Source organism: Thermobia domestica, chromosome 4 (assembly GCF_964235325.1).
Source record: "Thermobia domestica chromosome 4, izTheDome1.hap1.1, whole genome shotgun sequence".
Taxonomy (NCBI): domain Eukaryota; kingdom Metazoa; phylum Arthropoda; class Insecta; order Zygentoma; family Lepismatidae; genus Thermobia; species Thermobia domestica.
Genome location: NC_137457.1, coordinates 22,709,368 through 22,734,920, shown reverse-complemented (window position 1 = coordinate 22,734,920; position 25,553 = coordinate 22,709,368). Strand labels below are relative to the sequence as shown.

The 25,553-nt window shown below is 36.0% G+C and overlaps 1 protein-coding gene across 1 annotated transcript in view; it reads right to left on the bottom strand.

Moving 5' to 3' along the window:
• Positions 1-1,843: 1,843 nt before the first annotated feature.
• Positions 1,844-25,553, bottom strand: part of LOC145682699 (uncharacterized) — a 101,308-nt gene continuing 77,598 nt past the window's right edge. Inside the window, exon 4 of the mRNA XM_081754087.1 lies at positions 1,844-4,281. Within this exon, the coding sequence (XP_081610213.1) occupies positions 1,913-4,281 (2,369 nt within the window). The 3' untranslated portion in view covers positions 1,844-1,912. The remainder of the gene's footprint in view (positions 4,282-25,553) is intronic.

Here is a 25,553-nt window from a genome sequence, read left to right as displayed (position 1 = left end):
ACCGCCTGATTACATGATGTAATATGCACTGAATATGATACTGTTTTCAAATTGGTTATGTTAAAGTACAACACTCAAAAGACACCACATCATCAGAGGAAGAAGTACAAATAGCATACAAATTAGTACTAACTATGGTTGACGGGAAGACTTATATACTTAGGTAGTTGTGATAGAAACAACGTCCACTTTGAGGTGTTACGTGTGCCCGACGACATCCAGTTCTCCTAACGATATTGAAACTTGTCTGAAGAGGATTGTGGATCAGAGGACATTTGAATTTGGACTATATTTTCTCCACGCACGTATCAGCTTCATAGAGTTCATGGAGAGGAGTAGGTTCATGGAGGTCCTACAAGCTGGAGGTGAAAAAGTTGAAAATCATGAAATCCGACCAGGACAAAATAAACAAAAGAAAACTGACAATTCAGAAGTGTTTCCGGGAAGAACTGAACTTGCGGGTGGACACACCAAATGCAGGCGGCTCAGGAAATATGAATGACGGTAATACAGCATGTCGCTTTTCCTGGAATCCAGCAAGAAACAGCGCGGATAACAGAAGTAGATGAGAGGCTTATCACACGGTTTGGGACTCTTTTGCAAGCTCTTCCTAGTGGATATGAAATTGACCACCAGAATTTGCTCCACACTTACGCTGTCGAAATAGCTAAATTATATGCTTCTCTATATCCCTGGAATTACATGTCCATCACTGTACATAAAATTCTGATCCACGACCCATCAGCTGCTCTGCTCCCAATTGGCCAGCTCGCGACATAAAGACATCAAGTCGTTTCGTGAATATCACACGCGAAAAGTGACTCGAGTGGCCACCATGGAAGACTTTGTTTCTGAGTATGCTTCTCACATTAGATGTCACAGGTGTTGAGACTACTCACCGCGCCTGGGCAGATGGGGGCTCGCGCTGTCGACACCAGTAGGGACAGCTAGGTCGATGTGTGATACACCACATACACACTCTTTCACAAGTCAAGTGTTGCACGGTACGTAGATCCTTTGCTTTGAATAATACTCACCTTAATTAACAATATTTTGTTATACAGAAGATTTTTTCATTTGATGATTTCACATACTTGGAAAAGTTAGATTTTTAATTGCTTGCTATAATATATTCATGTAACATACAATAAAGACCTACATATTGTACATATGTATAATTTACAAATATATACAAATTGTAAAATACAATATTTTTTTCTTGTAAAGTGGAATGTTTATTGAACAATAGTGTAAAGTATGAATTAAATTTTCATCTTTCAAAATTGGGAGTCATGCTCTCCCCCCCCCAGCTTGATATGCCACTGGTGTGTTTGCTTTATGCAAAGTTTTCTACAATACTGTATTACTATTCTTTTATGAGAGAAAAACAATTCTCTATAATAACCAGTATATTTGTATATTTTCCCATGTGAACGATTTTTGGTCAGAAATTTTCAATTCTGCCCCACTGTGGGTTGGTTGTATCAACTGTCAAAGATCGTCATTGGAGCCAGCTATTCGAAACACAAAAAGCAGTATCAGATTACAAAATAACTAGATGTAGACCCAGAACCCAAAACCTGTGTAATGTTGCGATAACGCCACACTAAGCGTATATGGTTTAATAATATCTAACATTGTTCTTTAGTTCCCTACTTTTTGTAACACTCTCTCATTCTATTCGTTTTCCGCTCGACCCAATTAATTCGTTCCATTCTTTTTCACACTGGTAGTATAGGTCTAAAATAGTGGTGTAATGTAATGAACTGCAACATAGTTATAGTGCTGGTTAGCTAATCTCTAGTTTAGCTATCGTTTTACAAGGTTATTGCAAACAAAACAGTTTAATAATAAAAATATATTTTGCTTTAAAAAATACAATTACACATTTGGTAAAATTTGTTCCTATACACTAATGTTCAGAATTTAGTAAATTTACAACAGATACAGTCCTATTGTCTCTATCAGACATCTGCATGGAATAAATTAGTCTCTGTTTCTTAATTTTTAACATCAGATGTACAATAAGACCAATACACACAACTAAAATTATTAATAAAATAATGGTTAACGCCACCATACTTGAGTCATAAGATATTGCTTTATGTTCAAATTTGTCTTGATTGATTTCAACGATAGAGTTTGAGCATGGACAATCAGATGTATCATTCGTTGTCCTATTTCGTCGGCGCTCGTCACTACAAGAACAAGTACATATCTTGGCACCACTGGAATTGCCATCACATGATAAACTGCTGAGTCGATGCCAAGACCATCCTATCATGCTTTCCGGCTCCGCACAAAACACAGAATCTCCTACGTTAATATTATGTACCGTTGTCCAAATCAACAATGATTTCAGTTTACAATCACAACGCCAATGATTTCTCGACAAGCTTAACGTTTCAAGTTTTGGCAAAGAAGACACTGTTTCAACGTCTAAATTTTTCATAATGTTGCCATCTAAATACAGAGTCTTTAGTCCAACTAAATTCGAGAGTACGTTCGATTGAATTCGATACAACTCGCATTCTCTTAAGTCAAGGGTCTCCAAGTTTGTGTTGTTGGCAAATTCATCCCCATGGGCGATTCCATGAATAGGATTACCTCGTAACGAAAGAGTAATGAGATCAGGATTACCAGCTAAGATTTTGGGATGAAATAAACCCATTTGGCAATAAGACAAATCCAAATGGTTTAGAACTGGTAAATGTAAAAAGAGGTTCTCTGGTAAATATGAAAAAGGATTTCCGCCTAAATACAAGGTCGTCAAACGTTTTAGGTTAGAGAACGCATTGCTGGTCAGATTGGTTAGTTCACAATAACTCATATCGAGAACCTCCAAAGATGGAATATTTAGCACTTGGTCTACTTCAGGTAAACGTGTTAGGATATTATCTCTCAAAGATAAGTACCTCAACTTAGAATTTTCTGCAAATGCACTTGATTCTATGAGAATCAACGCTGTAGATGATAGATCTAGATATTCAAGATCAGGGAGAAATGACAACAAAATATTAGTAAGTTTAAGAAGAGGATTAGCTTTTAAAATTAAGTGAGTAACATTCGGCACCTCAGAGAATTCGTAACCTTTGAATTTATAATTTGTATTACTGCGAAGATCCAAATATTTCAAATTTGAGGAATGAACGTTAATAGAAGAATCCGATAATGATAGCATAGAACCCCAAATATTTATTGATAAATTAAGATTTACGAGAAATTTATTGTCTTCAAACGTGTCTGAATCAATCGAAAATAAATTAGCAATCGAGAGATCAACTTCTTCCAATTTGGTCAGGCAGCTGAAGTGGATTTTTTGAATTCTAAACAAGAATGATTGACTAAGATTTACTGTTTTTAAATTTGGCATCCTACAAAGGAAATCTCCAGGAATCATTTGTCGAATGCTATCAGTAACTTCTAAATGTTCTAGAGAATCCGATGAAAGAAACGGTCCACTGCGAAGGGAGAGATTCGGCGGATAAAATAACCACAAACTTGAGAACTTTATTCCTTGTGCTAAATTTAGTGGGTTTTTATTAAGTACAAGCGTTTTTAATTTCGTGTTGGCTTGTATTAGATTTGGGACTATGTTTGAAATCTTATTTCTGGATAAATCCAAATAGGTTAAGTTTGGTAATTCCGAGAATGTGAACGCAGTAACATTTTGAATTCTATTACCATCTAGTATAAGTACTTCCACGTTTCTTATTAACGAAAATGTATTTTCGGGGATACGTTCGAGATCGCATTCTCCAAGGTTTAATGTTTTCAGTGATAAAGAGTTGATGAATGGTCTGTTGTCTAATAGCTTAAGGAAAGGACTGTTGCGCAAATTGATGGTCGTCAGGTTTTTATTGTCTTTAAATAAATCTTTGTCTAAAGTCTGCAATCGACTTCTAGAGAGATCGACTCTTTGAAGATTGTTCAGCCCTCGAAAGGCATAAACATCGATTTCATTCACAGAATGTCCTGCTAAATGGATCTCCTCCACGTTAGCAAAATTTCTGCTCTTGAAGATATCGTTGGGTAACTGTTTAATGGGATTATGGGACAAATCTAAGATGTGTGTGTCGTCAGTAAAGAGAGGAGGAACTGTGAATAATCCTTCACTTGAACAATCAACTTTCTTCTTTCCAAGTGGAGTAACGGAGCAGCGACACATTTCAGGACAAGATGTAGCATAGCCGGCGACGAATGCTAGCATCAAACTTTTCACCAACAGGTTCATTGTCTTCTTGTTTATCTTCTTTCTATGTTTTGTTGTAAACGTAATACCTGAAATAAGAGAGACAAAGAAATTAATAAGCAAATTTGAGTTGCAGATTGAGACAACAGTTTCAATTACTAACTTATTTTAGGATACGACATAAATATCAATTAACATAACTTTCGTGTTCATTGCTACATACAGGGTGGCCCAAAAATAGGTATACAGTCCCGTACTGTTCAACTCATTGCTTCTTATATAATTTTTTTATTGTTATCCATCAAGTAGACTTAGTTCCTTTATTATTTGTCCTTATAATGTCTTTTTACTTATATCTTAAGCTCGGGACAGCCGAAGCAAATAAACCTATAAGCTAAAATGTTATACTTGATCATTGCAGGGGCGTATACCTACTTTTGGGCCACCCTGTATAATTAAATAGTATTGATAAACAACATAGATATTGTCATAAGGATGCTAGAGCCTCTGTTTCAAGTGTGTCCCTGTGGCGTTGTTGTCAATGTGTTTTCCCGTACCTCCCTTGCAGGGCCGTACCGTGGAAAATCAGCGCGTATACATATATTCCAAGTAATTTTTCCTATCTTTCTTCGTTTCTTCTCCCGAACTTTTCACCCCCTTCCTTCGGCGCCCGGGGCCGTCCCCCCAGGGCACGGCCTTGCTCCCTTGAAAGGGGAGGGACAAGTTGCTGTGACCAAGATTCTTCAATAGTTGGATATAGACAGGGTTGCTACTAGTGATGGATAAATTTCCGATGAAATATTTTTTTGGGGAATATTTCCAAAAATGGGAATAATCTGGGAATTTATGTACAAACACGAAGAAAATTTCATTCTATTACTATATTATAATTTCAAAATAGAATTCGTTTTTATCACAGCATACTTATTACTGTTGTCTCCTGAGGATTCTTTAAAGTATATGTTCTGAACGGTATTTTGTTATTTGTTATTTTATTACTATTTTATGGTGTTTAGAGAATACGCAGAAATGTGTTTATTTACAATATGTTTTATGCGAGTAAATATGTAGAAAACATTTAGTATATAAAGTCCATATACCTTTACACCGCTAAACGGTTTAAATTTATATGTAAATGGATTTTCTAAACTTGACCCTACTAGTAATATTATAATCATATTAAATTTTTAAATGTTATAAACAAATTAGGTTGTTAACTGCCAGTAAACATACATAATCTCTCGAAAAATTCGTAAGGTTGCCAGTGTATGAGATGGCATATTTATATATGGAATGTTGATTTGAGGTACATTGAGCTTTGTTAATGTATTCTTACTGTGTACCGTACTACTAAATCTCTAATTTAAGAAGATAGGCTATTCGAACAATATACACAGTGTTACAAAAAAATTGCCAACAAAGCTTGGTACATGAATACACAAGTAAAAGGAAGCAAACAAATCCTAATTAACATCGGTCCGGAAACACCGGTAGTAGTGAAACATCTGAAAAGCAACCCTAATTTTGATATGTAAACATTACATTTTAAAAGTTGTCTCAGAGAGCGAAATTCGAATCAGAGACAGCAGACAGAATGACATCTGTTACTGACGGTGGTTCGGGGTGTATTGATAGTACTTCACCCCTATCTCTACAGCATATCTAGATTACTTTACAAACTGATTCCTTTTGATCATTTATAAATTAGTGCTTTGCTATTTTCTAGTGCAAATGGAAATGTAAATTTTAAAAAATCATATTGTTAATTAGTTATATAAAGTACAGTCAACGAATTTTATTTTTTAAAGCTCCAAATTATTAAAAATCTAGAAGTAAATCAAAATAAATAAAACTAAGTAATTAGTCAAATGGTGCTTAAAATTTGGAAAATAAAGAAATGGAAATAAATTCCTTCCCGGGTATTTATATGCCAGAAAAACCCGGGAATATTCCATTTTTTATTTTCCTTCCCACTGGGAATATTCCCATCACTAGTTACTACATTGATGGACTTTGCTGTGCACTATCTTGTTAGCCATTCCAAGTAGCTTACAACCTTCACTCGCCAAGACCAAACGACTGAATGATAACTTGGCAACGCAGCCGGGGCCATTCACTTCTTTTCCCTAAGCAAAGGGAGGGCTTTCTCCGTAAGAGGTTGGCGGGGGTGGGGCCGAAGTATGTTTCACATATTTTCCGAGGGCACACTTCAAATAGAGAGGCCCTGAAGAACATGGATTTATCTTTTCAAAATCAACAATGATGGACGGATTATATCTAAAACAACCCTACAGTTTTTTCTTGACAGAAATAATTATTTTCGTAATTTTTAATGTACGACAAGAGACAATTCATATAGGCCCTATCTCCACGTAGAGTGTACTACTAGGTCTGTAGCCAGCCTAAAAACGTAAGGGGGCCATAGTATAATTCATCACCGTATTATGGTTGATTTGCAAGCCTGCCGTGAAAATGTTAGGATGGCCAGCGAATATTTAGGGGACAGCCCCCCTAGACCCCCCTGGATATAGGCCTGTGCACTACTATGAGCAGTTTAATCGAGTTGTTCTGAAGACAAGACAGCGAAGGTGGTGGAAAAAGGCGTTTGCAATCTGTAACTACACTTGATTCAATTTGCGGTGTGGTACGGAGCAAATAAATATTGTAACGTGAATTTTCGTTGGTTTCTGAGAAAAAAAAAAAAAAACGTAAATGTTTTTTGGAAAGAAATTGTATTCCATCTTTTGTGACGGTAAATGCTCGCTTTGGTTATATGGTTCGCGTTTTTAACGCTAGGGTGAGCTGAATCTAAGCCTTGACTGAGATGTCACTGTTTGGCCTGATATCTGCTGGCTGAATTGTAAACCTGGTCAACTAGGCGTTTACTAGTTAGTTATTGGAATAGGTAAGAACCGAGGAAGTCGTGCCTTCCTTTACTCCCTTTAGATTATGTTTAAATTGAGTTAAATTGAAAAGTTAAAAATGGAGTAATGGTAAAATTAGGGATATTCACTATCGTAGGAGGCTTTTGTTTAGGGCAAAGTTTACTAAATTATAACCTATTATTTTTTTCTCCTGTGATTAGTGGAAATTCGTGATTTTATGCTTAAATCTTGTAATGAACATAAATATTTTTGGCGACTTCAATTAGAAATTTACTAGTACGACGTGGTGGATGACATTTAAACAATTCATTATTTTTTGTAATGTTTTTTCTGTCTTCGTGTTTGTTAAATTCTATTCAGTTCTTCGATATAATCATAATAATCAAAACTTGCAATTAGTGCAATTTTACAATTCTTGTTCTTGTCATATGATATAAAATTTTTTTGCTCCTACAGAGACTCACTTTAATATTCGGCCACCCCACATTGTTGTCATTTATGTCACAGAACTCATTAATGTAAATACATAGGAATTTTTAAGCGATGACAGGGAACAACTATCATATCTCGTGTGCTATTTCCTAATATGTAAAAATTGTGAATGCATACTATGCCTAACTAACTGCTATGTTTCTACGAACTGCCTTCATATTATGCCACTTTAATATTCGGTCACTAAAGTGACTTGATGATCTTACTGCTGTATCTCCAGTTTATAGAACAATATGAGTGAGGAAAGGAACGTCGTATGTACAACTCTTTTCTCGTCTTCGTGTTAGAAAGTGTGAATGGGTATTGGCTTTGCAGTATAACACTTCCAATGGGGCGAAAAAGTTGTAACACAATCTTTGAGCAGAGCCAGCTGGTCATTTTTCGTCAAAAAAGGGGGATTCCAATAGGTATATTGCCCATCTCTTGAATATACCACGAAGTACAGTCGGTGATATCTTGCGACGTTATAAGAACGAAGACACGATAGAATCCGTGAAGCAGAAGGGTCGGCCTAGCAAGCTAAATGAACAAGACAAACGTGTGATTGTGAAAAAAGTGAAGAAAAACCCAAAATTAAGTGCACTGAAGATTGCAGCGGAATTGTTGCAAGGGTGTGGAAAGAATGGACATCCAGAGACTGTTCGGAAAGTACTGAGAAACGAAGGATACCACGGAAAGGTAGCTACAAAGGAACCATGTGTCAACAAAGTGTGCAGATAGAAACAACTTCAGTTCGCTAAAATCTATGTGCAAAAGGAACCAGAATCATGGAAAGACGTTATTTTTGCTGAGGAAAGCAAATTCAACATTTTAAAGACAGATAGCAGGGTTATAGTGTGGCGAAAGGCGAATGAAGAACTAAGGAAACTGAATTTACAAGCAACAGTCAAATATGGTGGTGGTAACATAATGGTTTGGAGGTGCATATCTGCTGTTGGTATGGATGAACTCAGGTTTATAAATGCTAAAATGACAAAAGAACAACGCCTGAGCATTCCAAAAGAGACTTTACACAAGAGTGCGGACAAATTTGAAATCAACGAGTCTTTTAAATTTTATCACGATAACGATCCAAAACACAAGGCGCATGTTGTGCGTGACTGGCTTCTGTACAACTGCCCCAAAGCTATCGAAAATCCACCACAAAGTCCGGACCTCAATCCCATTGAAAAATTTGTGGGATGAACTCGATCCTAGAGTTCGGAAAGTGGCGGTAACATCAAAGGAGGAACTTGAGAGAAGGTTAACAGAAGAATGGGCCAATATTACTGCTGAATATACCGCAAAAATAACTGGAAATATGCAAAATCACTTGAAGGAGGTGGCACTCAATAAAGAGTATCCAATTAGGTATTAAAACCTTTTTCTTGCATCGAAGAAGGCGGCAAGAAAGTTCCACATTATGTGGTGGCCGAATATTAAAGTGATTATAATTTTTGTGTTTGAGAAGAAATGTTCTGATTTTTGTACGTAAGAGTTAAAATTTTATAGTTTATTTTTTGTAAAAAGTTGCAGAAAGTATAGAGGTCTCACATAGCATAAACAATATTATCACTCTACTTTACTGTAGTTCATAATATAAGATAAAATGCCAGTACAATGTGGTGGCCGAATATTAAAGTGAGTCTCTGTATATAGTCAGTTCTATTGAGTTTTGTCGTTCCTTGTTGCTTGTTAGTTATATTATTTTACATTAGAAATTTATATATAAAAATATATACGTATTTATAGTTATTGTTCAATTGGCATTCTTAAAAAAAATAGAAATATTAAAGTCTAATGGCAGGTATTCATGGAGTTTCAATTAAACGAACCGAGGTCCCTATGTATGTGGGTAAATTACGCTACAATATGCAGTAGGACTCGGTCTTCACGATTTTAATTAATCACCTCCAGTTACAGATAATTACGATTAAGATTCCAGTAAGCAAGTAATATTTTAAAACAAGTAACAGTGTCACGTGTACATCACGTAAATGAGTTTGGTTTGTATAGCGTGATTTTTTTTCTCAATGAATAAAGTAGTAGTTGATTTGTAGCACTTAATGTTTTAGTAGATAGATTAGAGTGGATATTGAATATATTCCTGTGATGCTTAATTTCTTGCAGGAAACCGCTTGTTGCTATCTATTATCGCTTCTGCTCTATAGTGATCAAAGTTAAAGTTGGAAATGGTTTGTTTCTACCACCTCCATCAACGAAACCGAATACTGATCCTTTAATACACACAACCACAATTACTGCCAACAAGTAATTGTCTCTCGGATGGACAGATACAGGGACAGAGGTAATTTTATCTTCCAGACGGACTGTAACGGCGCTGGTAAGTGCTTACAGCACCACAGACCTAGTGGTTAGGTTTAATGTACCCGTGGTAGTGCTAGTTGCAGGAACCGGAATGAAAAATGTTAAATCCACTTTTCGATATAATAACAATTTATTATAACAAATAACGAGGAGGAAAACGAACAAATAAATATTCAACAACAAACATATATAATAAGAATATATCGAAAGGGATCTATATTATTCTTAATGTACGCAATATTAACATTTTCTACGTTGCTCTTCGTGATTACATTACAAACTAAAGAATAAATTATTTAATTTAGAATTGGTTATGCCTAATAAATATTCTTTAACAAAACAAGAATCCACTTCTACAATGTAACTAATGGGCAATCAGAATATGACCCTATGTTGAAACAATTTAAAGTCAAAGAGGTCTAACTAACCAACAGAAAAAAATCTAACATAAAATAATAATGAAGAAAAATGAAATTTTGTGCATACGGTCAGATCCTCATTCTCCATTAATTACTTACAAACCCTTCGAAAACATCTTTCACTTCATCTCAGATTTGTAAATTACCGCAACACTAAAGTCTTTCCAGCCTTAGAACAAAGTAGATGTAAACAAAGCGAAATGAATTACTCCGCGGCTCACACGTGCTTCGGCAGCGGAGTTATGAACAGGAAGATCGTCGGCTTGCTTACTGTCGTCGCATAATTTCCAGACTATAAGGTTACAACGGACTGACACTGACTACTGCTATGTTGGAGATATATATTTTTTCTTAAATCCTTATATAAATGAGATTGTCCCTATTCCTGTTGTCTTCTTTTGTATTTTATAACACGAGACGAAAATGGATTATTGTCACACATCGTTGCCATGAAACTCTGCATTCTACAATAGTTTTAAATGAGTGGGGAAAACGCGTGAACGCATACGCATGCACAGTAAATATTATATGTTCAGATACGGGTGAGGTGAAATAAAGCTACATCTGTTGTTAAATATTATATATATTGCGCTTATTATCACAAAATGTAGGATAAATTCAGATATTTTTATTTGAAATTATTATTTTAGTAGGGATTATATTGCGATAGGATTAGTGCACTGAGACCAACAACCAATCACTGGTCATCGACAAATTGGTAGTCAGGTGGGTTTGTTTACATCTACTTTTTTCTAAGGCTGGAAAGAAAATAGTACACTAAGAATTTTGACTATGGAATTACCTTCTGCAATACCCAGAATAATAGGCTACATTATTTAACGTTAAAGTCAATAGATGGCAGCACAAGAATAAAGCTACAATCAGTCACTCTAGTAACCCTGACATCTATAGCCAATTTATGAAAATTCAATGTCTCTTGTCAACTGTCGCAAGCAGAAACTTTAATTTTTTTGAACATCACTGTTACAAGATGGATATGGAAAAAGAATTGCAATTACGAGAAACAGTCAAAAAGGTTTCCGAAATTTTGTTCTAGCTCTTTATTACTACTACTTAATCGCCTTTAAAATTGGTACCTTCGAAGTTCACATTTGTTTCACAGCTTCTGCGATTGGTGGAAACACCGACGAAAGGGCTCTTATGGCATCTTCGGAGTTTAGCGGCCGCATTGGTTTTGATCTGTTGTACGTTGGTGAAACGGAAAAGGCCCATTTTTAGCTTTGTTAAGGGCCAAAATTCCGATGGTGCTAAACTATTTTTAAGGTTATCAAAGTCTCTGAAGCAGATTTTCCCCAATTTGCACATGAACTTGACGTTTGTGCGTTGCTCGATCTGTGTCATTGTACCCATTGATTCACGCACACTCCTCCGATCAGCTACGCTACTGGTACACTCACTGCCTGTTATTAATCTATTCACACTTGTTAATTACATAATTAGGCAACATAAGAACTGTTAATTGCATCACAAATGCCAAAACAACATCATTTCGGGAACGTTATGATTGCTCCTCGTATTACACTAAGGTACCCATATAACGGAAAAGAACGTGATTAGATATGTAATTGATATTACTATCAGGTTAGAAGAAGACGACATGGACAAAAGAACAAAAGAAAAGAAAATTCAAAGATGTTATAAAATAGAGAATCTGCCTATATGTCTTTATCCTATTAAATTAATGAAGCCAGAAAACAACCGAGCATCGGCAAGTCTGATTGGCTACTCTCGCTTTTGCCATCGTCTGATTGGCTACTTTCGTTTCCGCCATGATTGTTGGTTCAAAACATTGCGATCTTATTGGGCGGAGTGGACAGAGTAGGGGTGGCAAAACTGTGACGTATGGCTTCAAGACTTTGTTGTAAGAGCAGATCCCCTATTTTATAAGATCCTTGAGAAAATTATTAACATTTATGAAAAACTTAAACATCAGTGTTTCAGGATAACAAATGTTTCGAAGTTTTTCCTCTTTTTCATAGGGTCTAGGACAACTGTAACACAGATTGCTAGAATTTTTTTTTTTAATGAAACTTATGGTGCGTTATTCATTTTAAAAAAATGTTGCTTTTGTTGCTTCGTTTGGGATATTGAATTATCATCTTGACTATACAAATTAGTTAAATGTATTTTATGTTGAAAAGCTCAAATAGTGTAACTTTGAAATATATATATTTTATCTTAATATGCATTGGGATTTTATTTAAGTTTTAAATGTTGAAGGATTTACTTGGACATATGAAGTTATTGTAAATGTGAATTTTACTTTGTAAATATGTTTTATTATAACGCAAATTTGTCTTATTTCGTATGATATCTTTAATTGAAAAAATATTCTGAAGAGAATATTTTATTAAGGACTAGCAGCGTTCACCCCGCTTCGCTGCGGTCACCCCGGAACGCAATAAACTTTGTTACTTAGATAATTTTTACTTTTTCGCTTTCAAATTGCAGTAAATGTTAAAATTATAGCGCCTGTCATTTATGTTAACCCGCCGAGTCACATGGTCATGCGGGTTGCATATAAATACGTTTATTTTTACCTATGATGAACTAATAACAAAGGATTTGTACGTATGGACACTTGAATGGTCAATTATCTCAAGACACTGGTAATTAAAAATTAAAGTGATATGATAAAAACCATCTAGGGTCCAAATCATAATAACCCCCCAAAAATGAAAGAAATTGGTTCAGCCGTATTAGCGTGATGAGTTCACAAAGGATTTGTGCGTTCTCTTTTATATATATAGATATAATGGTTGTTAAATTAAGACAAGGAAATCTAAATCACACGGATTTTGAGCAGGGCCGTAACTTGTGGGTGGGGGGGAGGGGCAACTGCTCCCCAGGGAAGATTCACACCGTTAGAGGGGGGACCATTTTAAGACAATTTTTTCTTACTTCATATACTATACGAACACGAAATCAAAAATGAAGCATCACACAGGTTCACTACACTACATAAACAAAACAGCACACATAAGGTAAATGAAACAAAAATGAATCGTGGGCCAATTTCGATATATATTAGCTGCCCTAGAAATAATATTTATTCGTATGGCTTTGAGATTTGTCAATATTGTTCCCTTATTTAATTTGTCATGTATGGAACGGTCCCAAAGGAAGTAACTAACGGCCCCGCAGACCTTGGCGTTACGAAGGGCCCACAGGCTCCGGGGCCCTTAAAGAGTAGGAGAAAGATGAAAAGAGGGGGCCCAAGAATTAGGAAAAAAATTCTAGGGGGCCCAAATACGAGTATTAATGCTTTCCCCCCCAGAAAATAATCTAAGTTACGGCGCTGCTTTTGAGGAAGATACGTAACAAAGGTTGTATTAAGTGAAATTTGTTGACAAAGTAAATATATTTTGTATAGTGCTGTATTTCTAATGTTAATTAAGATATTTTAAATTATCACTGACCTAATATCACTGGTAGCCAATTCTATTCCATTTTATCACAAATCTTTAAAACTTTGTATGAATACGTTTTTGATGGTATTTTAATGTGACATGGTGTGTATAGTATTTATATATGTACTATGATGAATAAATCATAAAATTGTACATAAGGTACAAGAATGTCATCTCCTAGAAGCAGTAGGGATTACCGTACACGATAAAGATCATTGAATATAAAAGGTACGGTCCACTACACAGGCTCGTATCCACGGGGGGTTTAGGGGGCCGGGCCCTCTAAATTTTTGCTGGCCCCCTCTAAAATTTTCACGGTAGGGTTGCAAATGAACTATAATATAGTGATGGACTATAATATGGTTGGATCGGGCCTCCCCTAACTTCTACCGGGCCCCCTAAATATATGGGCTGGCTGCCGGCCTTCCACTGCACTAAACTCTTTGGCTTCAATTCCTTTAATTATGTTACACTGTAGGTATTAAAGACACATTTTCTTGTGAAATATGAACAAACTTATAAAGAGTTTTCGAAAAACTTCACCCGAAAAAAAAAAAATCTCGCCCAAAAGGTAAACTACGTCTTGTGGATTTTTCATACGAAATTACTTATACCACATATTAGAGTTATTAATTAAATTTTTGTTTATAAAATATCAAAATGAGATGAACTGTATTTCAGAAAACTTCTTTGGAAAAAAAAGAAAACACCCCAAAAGTAATCAAAACCTTTTGAATAGTTTCCTATTTATACAACATCATACAGTTATTAATGAGATTTATTCATGAAATATGAAATAATTGCATGAGTCATTTTAGAGAAAATTGCTTAAGAAAATCTCATCCCCAAGAATAATCTACTCCTAGATTTTACGACAAATGAATTTCGCCATATTATTAGGTAACTAAGAAAAGATGTATTTGTGAAATATGAACAAAATCGCCTAAACAAAACTGTCAAAAAAAAAAAAAAAACTCAGCCCCAGAAATAAACCATTCGTTATATATTTTTACTAGAAGAATGAGATATCATAGGATAAGGTTGTTAATAAAATATTAAAATATAAAATGTAAAAAAAATCGATAGAAATTTTTTAATACATTCACAGCTATCTTAAAATGCTGCTTTTCGGACAAATTTCTGTAAGTGATTGTGTGAACAGACATAATGTGAAACGTTTGACCTTCAGAGTGTCCAAAATTTCTCTCAGAATATTTATTTATTTATTTGTACCCTCAACAGAGTATAAAACTCCACTTACAGAAGGTTAACATTTAGTGTTTGTGTCTAGTTAACCAGTAAGAATAATGATGATAAATAAGTCTAAATACATACATAAATAAATACATAATAACAGGACAAGACAAGTGTACAAATAAGCCATGAATCATAGGATTTCCAAAACAGTTTCTAAAATGACGTTCTTTGTTACTAAATATATCCAAAAAACAAATTCTGTTTACTTATTTCATTGTAAGCAGCACTAATTTTCCAAGTAGGTAACATATACAGTATATTTGTTCTTGCTTTCCGGCAAAAGAAAGTGTTATACCAAAGATAGTCTCAAAGTAAATGTTTGGATTGTACTCATCCATGCTACACTTGTAGAACCTCTCCCTTTGGCGAAGAATACCATCACATCAATCGTGTGTCCTAAATATGTTCCAAGCGTTTGCTATCGCCCAGGTGGTGGACAGTTATCTTTCAAAAAGGTGATGCACCCTATCATCGGTGTGCTTACCTTCATACAATTTCTCTCGAACGATGGGTTGGTTGTGGTGAACAGACAACTGGACCTCCCTGATCTCCTGACATTATTCCCACTAATTTTATTCTCTCTTATGTTAAGAATATTGTGTATACAATCCCAGCGCCTAGTCTTGCATTTGAAAGAAAGGATATCCATTGCCATTGCGTTGATCCCGACTGCAATGTTCTTCAATATGTGGTGTGAAATCGCAAATCACCTAGATGTGCTAAAGTTTTACCAAGAATGGAGATTTATTAATATCCCAAGAAAAAAGTTTGGTAAGTCCGCCAATAATTTGGCACCATTTTTACACTTTCATCGTTATATATATATATATATATATATATATATATATATATATATATATATATATATATATATATATATATATATATATATATATATATATATATATATATTTTTTTGATGAAGTAAAGACTTCATTGAATATAAAGCGTATTACTTTTCGTAATATATTTATCTACCAGCCATCAGAAACAAACATCAAATTATGGACTTGCCCTCTGTAATGACTCAATAAACAATAAACAATACATTTTCGTAACCTTCTTCTTATACGTTGAGGAAAAAATAATTTTTCCATATTAATCTAATATTAACATGAGATATCAGAGAGTGTTGTGAAGATAAGAATGGTCATATAAATGTCAGAGCTTTCATTAGTGTTGCCAACGGAGTCAATCCAAGTTCCACCAGATTAGTGTACAAAACCACAAGAATATACGACGATTTGAAAATATTTCAAGAATCTTGTTATTGCTAAGAACTATCCATAATATTTTAATTAATTTTGGTGTAATAGTTTTAGAAAACCAAAAATACTTATCATTAATGCATAACCGATGTTAAATCATTGTCAGACTCGACGTTTAAAAATTTAGGATTTAGATTTCTGGGCTGTCGGCGTCTAAAGCCATTTAGCCTGTCACGTTTGAGGGATGACGTCCCTCGGCGAGCACACAATCCGGGGAAAGGGAAGCAAGAAAGGATTGGGGGAGGAAAGAAGCGGCCCTGGAACCTATAAATTAGGTACCACCCCGACATTTGCCGGGTGTGAATAAGGAAAACCCAGGGAAACCCCATTCAAGATGGCTGGTCTGAAAAAACTTTTTACACTTTTTCGACCGAGTGCCCTCACCGGGAATCGAGGTGAGAGCGTTAGCGACACTACACGGGGCCACAGACTCAAAGTTTTTACCTTGTGAAATGGAGTAAGTTGTATTTATCACTGTATCAAAATTTCATTCTTCATATTACGTATGTAATCAACGTCATGCATCATTTCCTTCTTTGTCTTAACCCTGCTCTCAGTTGTCACTAATTTGGGTCACTTAATCAGTTCAATCGCAGACACACTCAGAGAACACCAACACACGAAACAAATTCACACATATCGAAGAAGAAGAAGAAAAAATAACTCTTAAACAACAAATAAGCGACATAATTAAGGATCGAATAAGAAAAGCAAGTAAGTTTGACAACTACCATTTGTTTGTCTCTTTGGTTGTCATTTTTCTTCTATGCAATTCGAAAGCATCTGTAGCACTTATCCTAGCACCCTAGATAGAGAAAGAGATGCACATAAAATTGTGCTCTCGATATTAGGGATGGCCAGAACCGGTTCCTGGTGAAACCGGTTATCGGGTCTGAATGGATCCGGTTCTAGAAGATCCGGTTCCGGAACCGGTTCTTCGGATCCAGATCTGGAACTGGTTCTCAAGATCCGGTTCTGGAACCGGGTTTTCGGATCCAGGTCTGGAACCGGTTCCGGTTCTGAAAACCGAATCTTCAAGAACCGGTTCCTAAATTTGTGACCATCCCTACGCTAAACCCGAGCTGCTGGCAGGCTGTGAACAGTGTGCTAGATGAAATGGTGGAATCGACAGGCAGGCGCCCGGGCGGCGGCCGCTTGTCTTATCTGGCTAAATAAACTGTGTAACTGGCAAACTCATTGGCTAAACAGGCAAACTGGCCAACTCATTTGGCTAAACACCCACTGGTGGACTAAAAATTTTCTGGGGGCACAAGCGGGTCTGGGCGGGGAGGACACAAGCGCATGGTCCTCTTTGCAGCGTTTTGAAGGTGAACTTTGTGCCTCCTTCAGGGTCTTTGGGGGCTTTCGGATCAAGGTCTGGAACCGGTTTCTAAGATCCGGTTCTGGAACCGGGTTTTCAGATCCAGGTCTGGAACCGGTTCCTAAGATCCGGTTCTGGAACCGGGTTTTCGGATCCAGATCCGGAACCGGTTCCAGAACCGGCTCTGAAAACCGGATATCCGAGAACCGGTTCCTTGCGAAACCGGTTCCGCCGGAACCGGAACTTTGTGGCCATCCCTAATCGATATGTTATTTGCTTTCGAAGTGCATTGCAAATTGTTCTTGAAATCTATAAATTCTCCGCGAGTGACGACGCAAAAGGGGTAACAAGACGATTCCTGTCTAGAATTATCATGTGACATCCACATTTTGAGAGTAAAAATTTCCATCTGCATACGTTTTCCAAATTCCCTGATTTATCAGCATTTTCTATGCTCACAAGTTTTATGAATTCAAATTCAGGTATTTCAAACATACAGGGTGTCTCAAAAGTCCTCTGACATAGGGTAACTATTATTATCCGAGTTAAAACAAAATGTAAGAGGGGAACCGTCTCCAAATATGATGTTTTCAATCTAAAATGAAGGAATTTTTAAAATCGGACGAACCGTTTGTGCACTCTTCATGCGCCCAATCTTAAATGAAAATGCAACGTTACCATTTACCTGGACCCACAACATAATTAAATGAATTTACTGTCTTTTACACTAACGTGTCAATGCCCAGCCCCCATTTCAAACAGTAACTTCATTCACTTATGTTGTGGGTCCAGGCAAATGGCAACATTGCATTTTCAACTATTATTGGGCGCATAAAGAGTGTACAGCCCAAACGGCTAACGCAATTTAAAAAATTCTTTCACTTTAGGTTGAAAACAGCATATTCGGAGACGGTTTCCCCTCTTGCATTTTGTTATAACTCTGATAATAGTACAGTGTAAGTGTATCCGGTGTTTATATAATGACTTAGCCAGATGCAAGTGTCTCCGATGTTTATATAATGACTTAGCCAGTTGCAAGTGTGACCGATGTTTATATAAAGACTTAGCCAGATATAAATGCGTCCGCGTTTTGCCATTTCAGAATATGGTGACTTTAAATCTGTCCTCTCGATTACCTTCCGCAGACATGTTCTACTGTAATGTGGGCAGTGGTGTCATTCATATAGTTCACTTAACCGGTAATTAACATATCTCGGGTTCGAGGAATCGCTTGTTAAAGTGCCTCAGATACCCGGAATCAGTCATTAAAATGTCTCACATGACTCAACGAATCAATCGTTAAAATGTCTAAGATTGCCAGAATCAGTCGTAAAAATGTTTCAGATTCCAGGAATCAGTCGTTAAAATGTCTCAGATGATTCAAGGAATTAGTCGTTAAAATGCCTCAGAATCCAGGAATCAGTCGTAGAAATGACTCAGATTTTGGGAATCAGTCGTTAAAATGCCTCAGAATCCAGGAAACAGTCGTTAAAATGTCTCATATTCAAGGAATCGTTCGTTAAAATATCTCAGATTCCCAGATTTAGACATTAAAATGTCTCAGATTCCAGTCTTGTTCAATTTCTTTCAGAATATCGTTTACTTTTTCTGCAATACCTGGAATCTGGCTGTGGAGTATTCGCCATGATACCTCCAAAGGCCTAAATATCCATCACCAGACAGCGTTAAATCATTTGGAGAAAGGTGGCTACAAAAAGGTTCTTAACTTTTTGGTTATTTGCAGCTCGCCTTACTTTATTGAATATCTGGTTGCTTCATATTTTAGAATAAAATTTGTTTTTATCAGATGTTGTCTGAATTAATTTAATTTTCTAATTAATTAATTAACCTCTTCAAATACTTTTACGTAAGAACCATCTTTTCGGGTAGTTTATTCGATTACTCTGTATCAAATATAGATTTAGGTGGGAAGAAAACAGAATATATTACTAGTTTTCGATACTTGACTATTATTAGTGATAATATAAAGTGTGAATATGAAATAAAAGCAAGGATAGGAATGGCGAAAGAAGCCTTTAGGAGGAAGAAAATACTATTGTGTGGGACCTTGAATAAAGAATTGAGAAAAAGACTTATGAAATGCTTCGTGTGTGAAGTATTGTACTGTATGGGTCAGAAACATGGGCATTACGCAAAAAAATGATTAAAAAATCCGACTGGAAGCTTTCGAAATGTGGGTATGGAGAAGAATGGAGAGAATTAGCTTGGTCGAGCGAAAAACGAATGAGAGGGTGTTAGGAATGGTAGGGGACAAAAGAACAATTTTAGATATTATTAAGAAGAGGAAGGGAAACTGGTTGGGACATTGGATAAGAAGGAACTGTACCATGACGGACATGCTAGAGGGTATGGTGGCAGGAAAGAGAGGGAGGGGGAAAAGGAGACTACAATTAATGGACGATATCAAAACAGAAAAAAAGGTAAATAAAGGCGAAAATGTTAGTGGAAGACCGTGGAGCATGGAATGTTCTTAGTTGCAGCAAGTGACCTGTTAATAATGGCAGAATACCTATGATGATTATTATTATTCGGTTAGTGTAAACCACATCGAATTATGACCAACAGTTTTCGATATAGTCACGAATATACATATACACAGATCAAACTAAAAACCTATTCTTTCTTCTGGAAGATGGTTAAAATAATAGGTAATGATCTAGTTTCGAAGATCCAGTTCTGTATTTCTTTTTATTTTCTGGCTTTTAAAGAGACAATCATGACATATTGCAGTTCAGACAACTTCTTAGTTTTCTTCTACATCGCATCAACAAAAATGTAATTCTGCCGATGTCGGATACAGTTCGTTTTTGTAACATAAGTTTCGTTTCCTGTGAGAAAGGCAAATTTTACATTGTGCTGATACAAACCGATACAAAATGGTGCATCTGGTGCTCTTGTATTTTGGCAGTCACCTAGGCGTCTTTGAGGCACATCGGGTTATCTTCTCAAGTACGTTACCCTCAAGCATTAAAATGTGGGACATTTCCTCAAGTACCTTCCTTTACTATTGATCATGAATTAAGAATCCATGACAAGGGAAAAACCTTGACTAACAGCCATAATGTTGGGTTGTAACATTCGTACTTGATAAAATAATACAATATCGCTACAAGTTAGATCTTCTAATCCTAACTCTAATCATAATCCAAACTATATATAAAACTACATGAACCCACTGACATAAAATAACGGGTACTTCCGGTTGACGTGGAAAGTTGAAATTTAGCATGATTCAAGATTTCCAGGACTAAACCACAGGAAAATTGACGAAAGTGAATATTTCTAATTTGTAGCGGGTCTAAAGGAGGATGAAGAAATTCCCCATGTTATTTAAATGGACTTTTTTTTAAACCTATAATCTTATATTTTAGGTACCTGAAATTGGAATAAAAGCTTGAAATTCGATATGCTTGTACGTTTTCGTTATCGTTACCTAAGTAAATCACCCCAAGAAATTCAACTTTAGAGTACTTTTATGGGGAACTGGAAAATCTTTTCCATGTTATTTATATGGGACATCTTCTACACCTTAAAATGTTTAAGCACTTCCAGCAGGATTAAAATTATGAAATTTGGCATTCTGAGTCTAACCCATAGAAAAAATTGTCAAAACTGAATATTTTTACTTTTTAGAGGGTCTAAAGAGGGAATGAAGAAATTCTTATGTTATTTCAATGAGTGCCTTCTTGGAATACAAAATCTTATCTTTTAGATAGTTGAAATAGGAAAAGAAACTCGAAATTCGGTAGAATTGTGGGTTTAAGAGGTGTGAGGCCGTAGGCCGAGGAAACGCCGGGTCTGGGGGCGGAGCTCCAGCTAACCAAAGGCTAGTTGTACTGTAAAATTTCAAGACTGGTGGTCTTTCATGAATTATTTATATTAAAATAACTGAATATTTCTCAACAATTTAGAATTCAGTCACTGCATGTGTTACGTTGTTACGTTCTCAGAAACACATTTTATGGATTACCAAGGCAAAACTCTGCATCTGAGGCAGTATTTGAAGTAAAAAAAGAGCAGAAGTGGTATGTTTTATTACGATGTTGACTCGATATACCGGCTACCTAAATGCCGAAATACAGTGTTGCATAAAAGATTGCATTTCTATTTACATAATGACTGAAAATCACTGGAGAGCTTCTCTGTAGTTATGTGGGGGAGGAGGGAAGACATGGAGACACTTTGATCGCCAGCCAACAACTTTCTGAAAAAATATACCCTTATGCTGTATTAGAGGAAATTATGCACGAAATTGCTTAAATTAAGTTTTTATCTTAACAATTTCCTGCGGAAAAACTCCCGGCCCCCCACTCGACTGAGGAATATTCCAAATCCCCGGAAGATCCGCCTCCCATAGGAGACAACCCCTAAATCCGTCATACTCGAAACATTATATATATATATATATATATATATATATATATATATATATATATATATATATATATATATATATATATATATATATATATATATATATATATATATGCATTAAGACAAGGAGACACACACATACGTAAGGAAAGAACAATTCAATATGGGACATCAAAAAATAAACTAGACGAACTTCTTTGAAGATACGTAAGGAAAAGATAATAAAAATTTCGATGTTGTTAACTTAGAAATTATTTCTACATAAGAAATAAAATCATTTTACGTGCGAAGCTATTCGTCAATTACTGTGTATAAAAATAGGTTTATTAAAGATATTTAGCATCTACTTTTCATTGATGGTATGTTTTAATCATTAAAAAAAACAAAGACTGTATGCTTTCATCACTGAAAACCCAGAGGTGGTATGGCATACCACCACATACCGTCTGACTTCGACCACTGATCTGAGGCATTGGAGATAAAAGTTGAATTTCTTTAAATGCTTAGAAGACTTATGAAAATGAGAATAAATAATTAAAGGTAGTATATGTATTAATTACAGAAATAAATTTATTTCGTCTCTGCTGCGTTTCGCCGTTTGCTCTCACACGAAATTAAAAGTTGGCGTCGTCACTTATTTCCGCTTATTACTAGACGTGATATTAGCGGGAAACTGTTGGCGTTGGCACCACTGTCTCATTATCATATGAAATGGCGAAGTCGTCTCATAGTTCCAAGATTCAGTTCATTTTTGAGGAAATACGTGCAAAGAGCAATATTTCATAATAACACAAATTCTTACAGTGATTGGTTGATGGGAGTTATAGTCAAGTGGGAAACAAATCAAATAGATGTATCACAAACAATGTCAGTCTAATCTAGGATTGACAAATTGTACGTTTTCGTGTCATTATTACGTTTCTTCTTCTTCTTCTTCTTCTTCTTCTTCTTCTTCTTATTATTATTATTATTATTATTATTATTATTATTATTATTATTATTATTATTTCTTTATTTTTCCGGTCTTGCAATACGTCATCCGATGTGTATACGCACATATAAAGGCATTCATTTTTTTCGGAATTTATTAGTATTACCTGAAGGGCCGGCTCTACCATATATGCAATGATTGCATGTGTTTGCGTTAAGTTTCGAGAGGCGACAAAATCTATGATAACTATATTATTTAACATAAATATTTCTTGTTGGAAACAGACTTCATTATTTGGTAGTTAAATTTACTAAGTTGAGCTTCTAATCTGAATACTATATCCATAAATCATGTTTAAATCATAAACACCTGTTCCCTTTAGTTACTTATCACAGTTCTGATATGAAAACTAATCTTATCTTTGTCACAAACAAGTTCCTTATCATTGAAGGTAGCAGGCCATAACTTATGGGGGGCAGGAGGCAATTGCCCCTCCCTTACCGAAACTTCCCGCTGTTCGAGGGGGGACATTTTAAGACAAAATTTTCTTTCTCCATACACGATACGAACACGACATCATAAATGAAGCATCAAACAGGTTCACTACATTACATAAACAAAACAGCACACAAAAAGTAAATAAAACAAAAATGAATCATGGGCCCATTTCGATATATATTACGGGCCCTAGAAATAATATTTATTCGTATAGCTTTGAAATTTGTCAATACTGTTCTCTTAATTAATTTGTTATGATGGAACGATCCCAGGGGCGTAACTAACGGCCCAGCAGACCTTGCCGTGCGGAAGGGCCCACAGACTCCGGGGGGTAATAAAGAGTAAGAGAAAAATGGAAAGAGGGGACCCAAGAATTAGGAAAAACTTTTTCTAGGGGGCCCAAATACGCGTATAAATGCTTGTCCCCCTTAGAAAAAAATCTAAGTTACGACGCTGGAAGGTAGAACCAATTAAAAAAAAAAACTAGCAGATGTAGAAGGAAAATCAAGAAATAAAGGTAAAAGCTCGTCATTAACTTGTTCCGCCACCAATGAATTTTGAGATGGTTTCTTTAGCATCGTTTTGTGCCGTTTTGTGCGCCTATTCCCACGTTTTGTGCGTCATCGGAAGTGAGTCAAATTGAGCCTTCAAGGTGGGACGAAAATGGCCCATTATTCCGCCACCAATGAATTTCCTAGTGATTTCTTTTGCAGCGTCTATTCCCACGTTTTGTGCGTCACCGGAAGTGAGTTAAAATGGCCCTACAAATATTGCAGAACAAGTTAATGCTGTTCCGCCACCAATTAATTTCGAGTTCGTTTCCTTCCCATTGTTTTGTACGTGTTCTGTGCGCCTATTCCCACGTTTTGTGCGTCACTGGAAGTTGGTCAAAATGGGCCTATAAATATGACGAAACAAGTTAATGCTGTTCCGCCACCAACGAATTTTGAGGTCGTTTCCTTCACATCGTTTTGTGTGTGTTTTGTGCCGTTTTGCGCGCCAATTTCCACGTTTTGTGCGTCATCAAAAGTGGGTCAAAATGGGCCCGCAAGGTGGGACGAAAATGTCCCACTGTTCTGCCATCAACGAATTTCGAGGTGATTTCTTTTGCATCGTTTTGTGCCGTATTCTGCGCCTATTTCTATGTTCCGTGCGTCATCGGAAGTCGGTGAAAATGGGCATCTAATATGGGACCAAAATGACCAACAGTTCCGCCACTATAAAATTCAAGGTCGTTAATTTTACACTGTTTAATGCCTGTTTTGAACTGTTTTGTGCGACGTTTCTTGCGTCACTGGAAGTGGGTCAAAATGGGCCTCTAAGGTGTGACAAAAATGACCCACTGTTCCGCCAGTATCGAATTTCAAGGTTGTTTTTTTCGAAGCCCCTAGTGCCTGTTTTGTGCGTCACTGGAAGCGGGCCAAAATGGGCCTTCAAGATAGGATGAAACCCTAACAGCACAATTACATAGCAGACATATGCCTATCGTGTTCTTTCAGGTACATGGGAATGTGTTCAGTATGTACCTTATGTACACTCATGTCCAAAATGATTGTCGCATATCTATAACTGTCTTCTTGTGAGTATATAATTTGATAATGATTTTGCAGGGTACTTTTAATACTGATATTGTGTGTATAATCGGGAAATGTATATTTGTGGTAAATTTCATAGGAAAATAATTATAAATACGAAAATTAGAATGAGTAAAACATGTTGCTACATGGGCAAGAAATTTTTATTTTCGCTTTATTGTTCTTGTTTACTGCTCTTTTGACATAGGCCTACGTATTATTTACCACATACATGTCCTTGCCGATTATGCACATACTAACATTATAAGAAATACTTATCAAATTATGTTCCTATAACAACATATTTATAGACAATGCGACAATAAGTTTGGACATGAGTGTACCTCTGACAAGAGAGGGGTCACGAAGTTGCTCCGCTAAGATCCGAACGAGATAATTGTATGTGCATTTGATGTGTTATAACTAGACGAATCACAAAGTTATACGTGCCACTGGGCGGGGTATCGTAAGAACATATTTTGTAATGTGAAAGCTACAATAAATAAATAAATAAATAAATAAATAAATAAAAATAAAATAAATAAAATAAAAAATAAAACCTGGCAGAATAGTTTGAATCGAA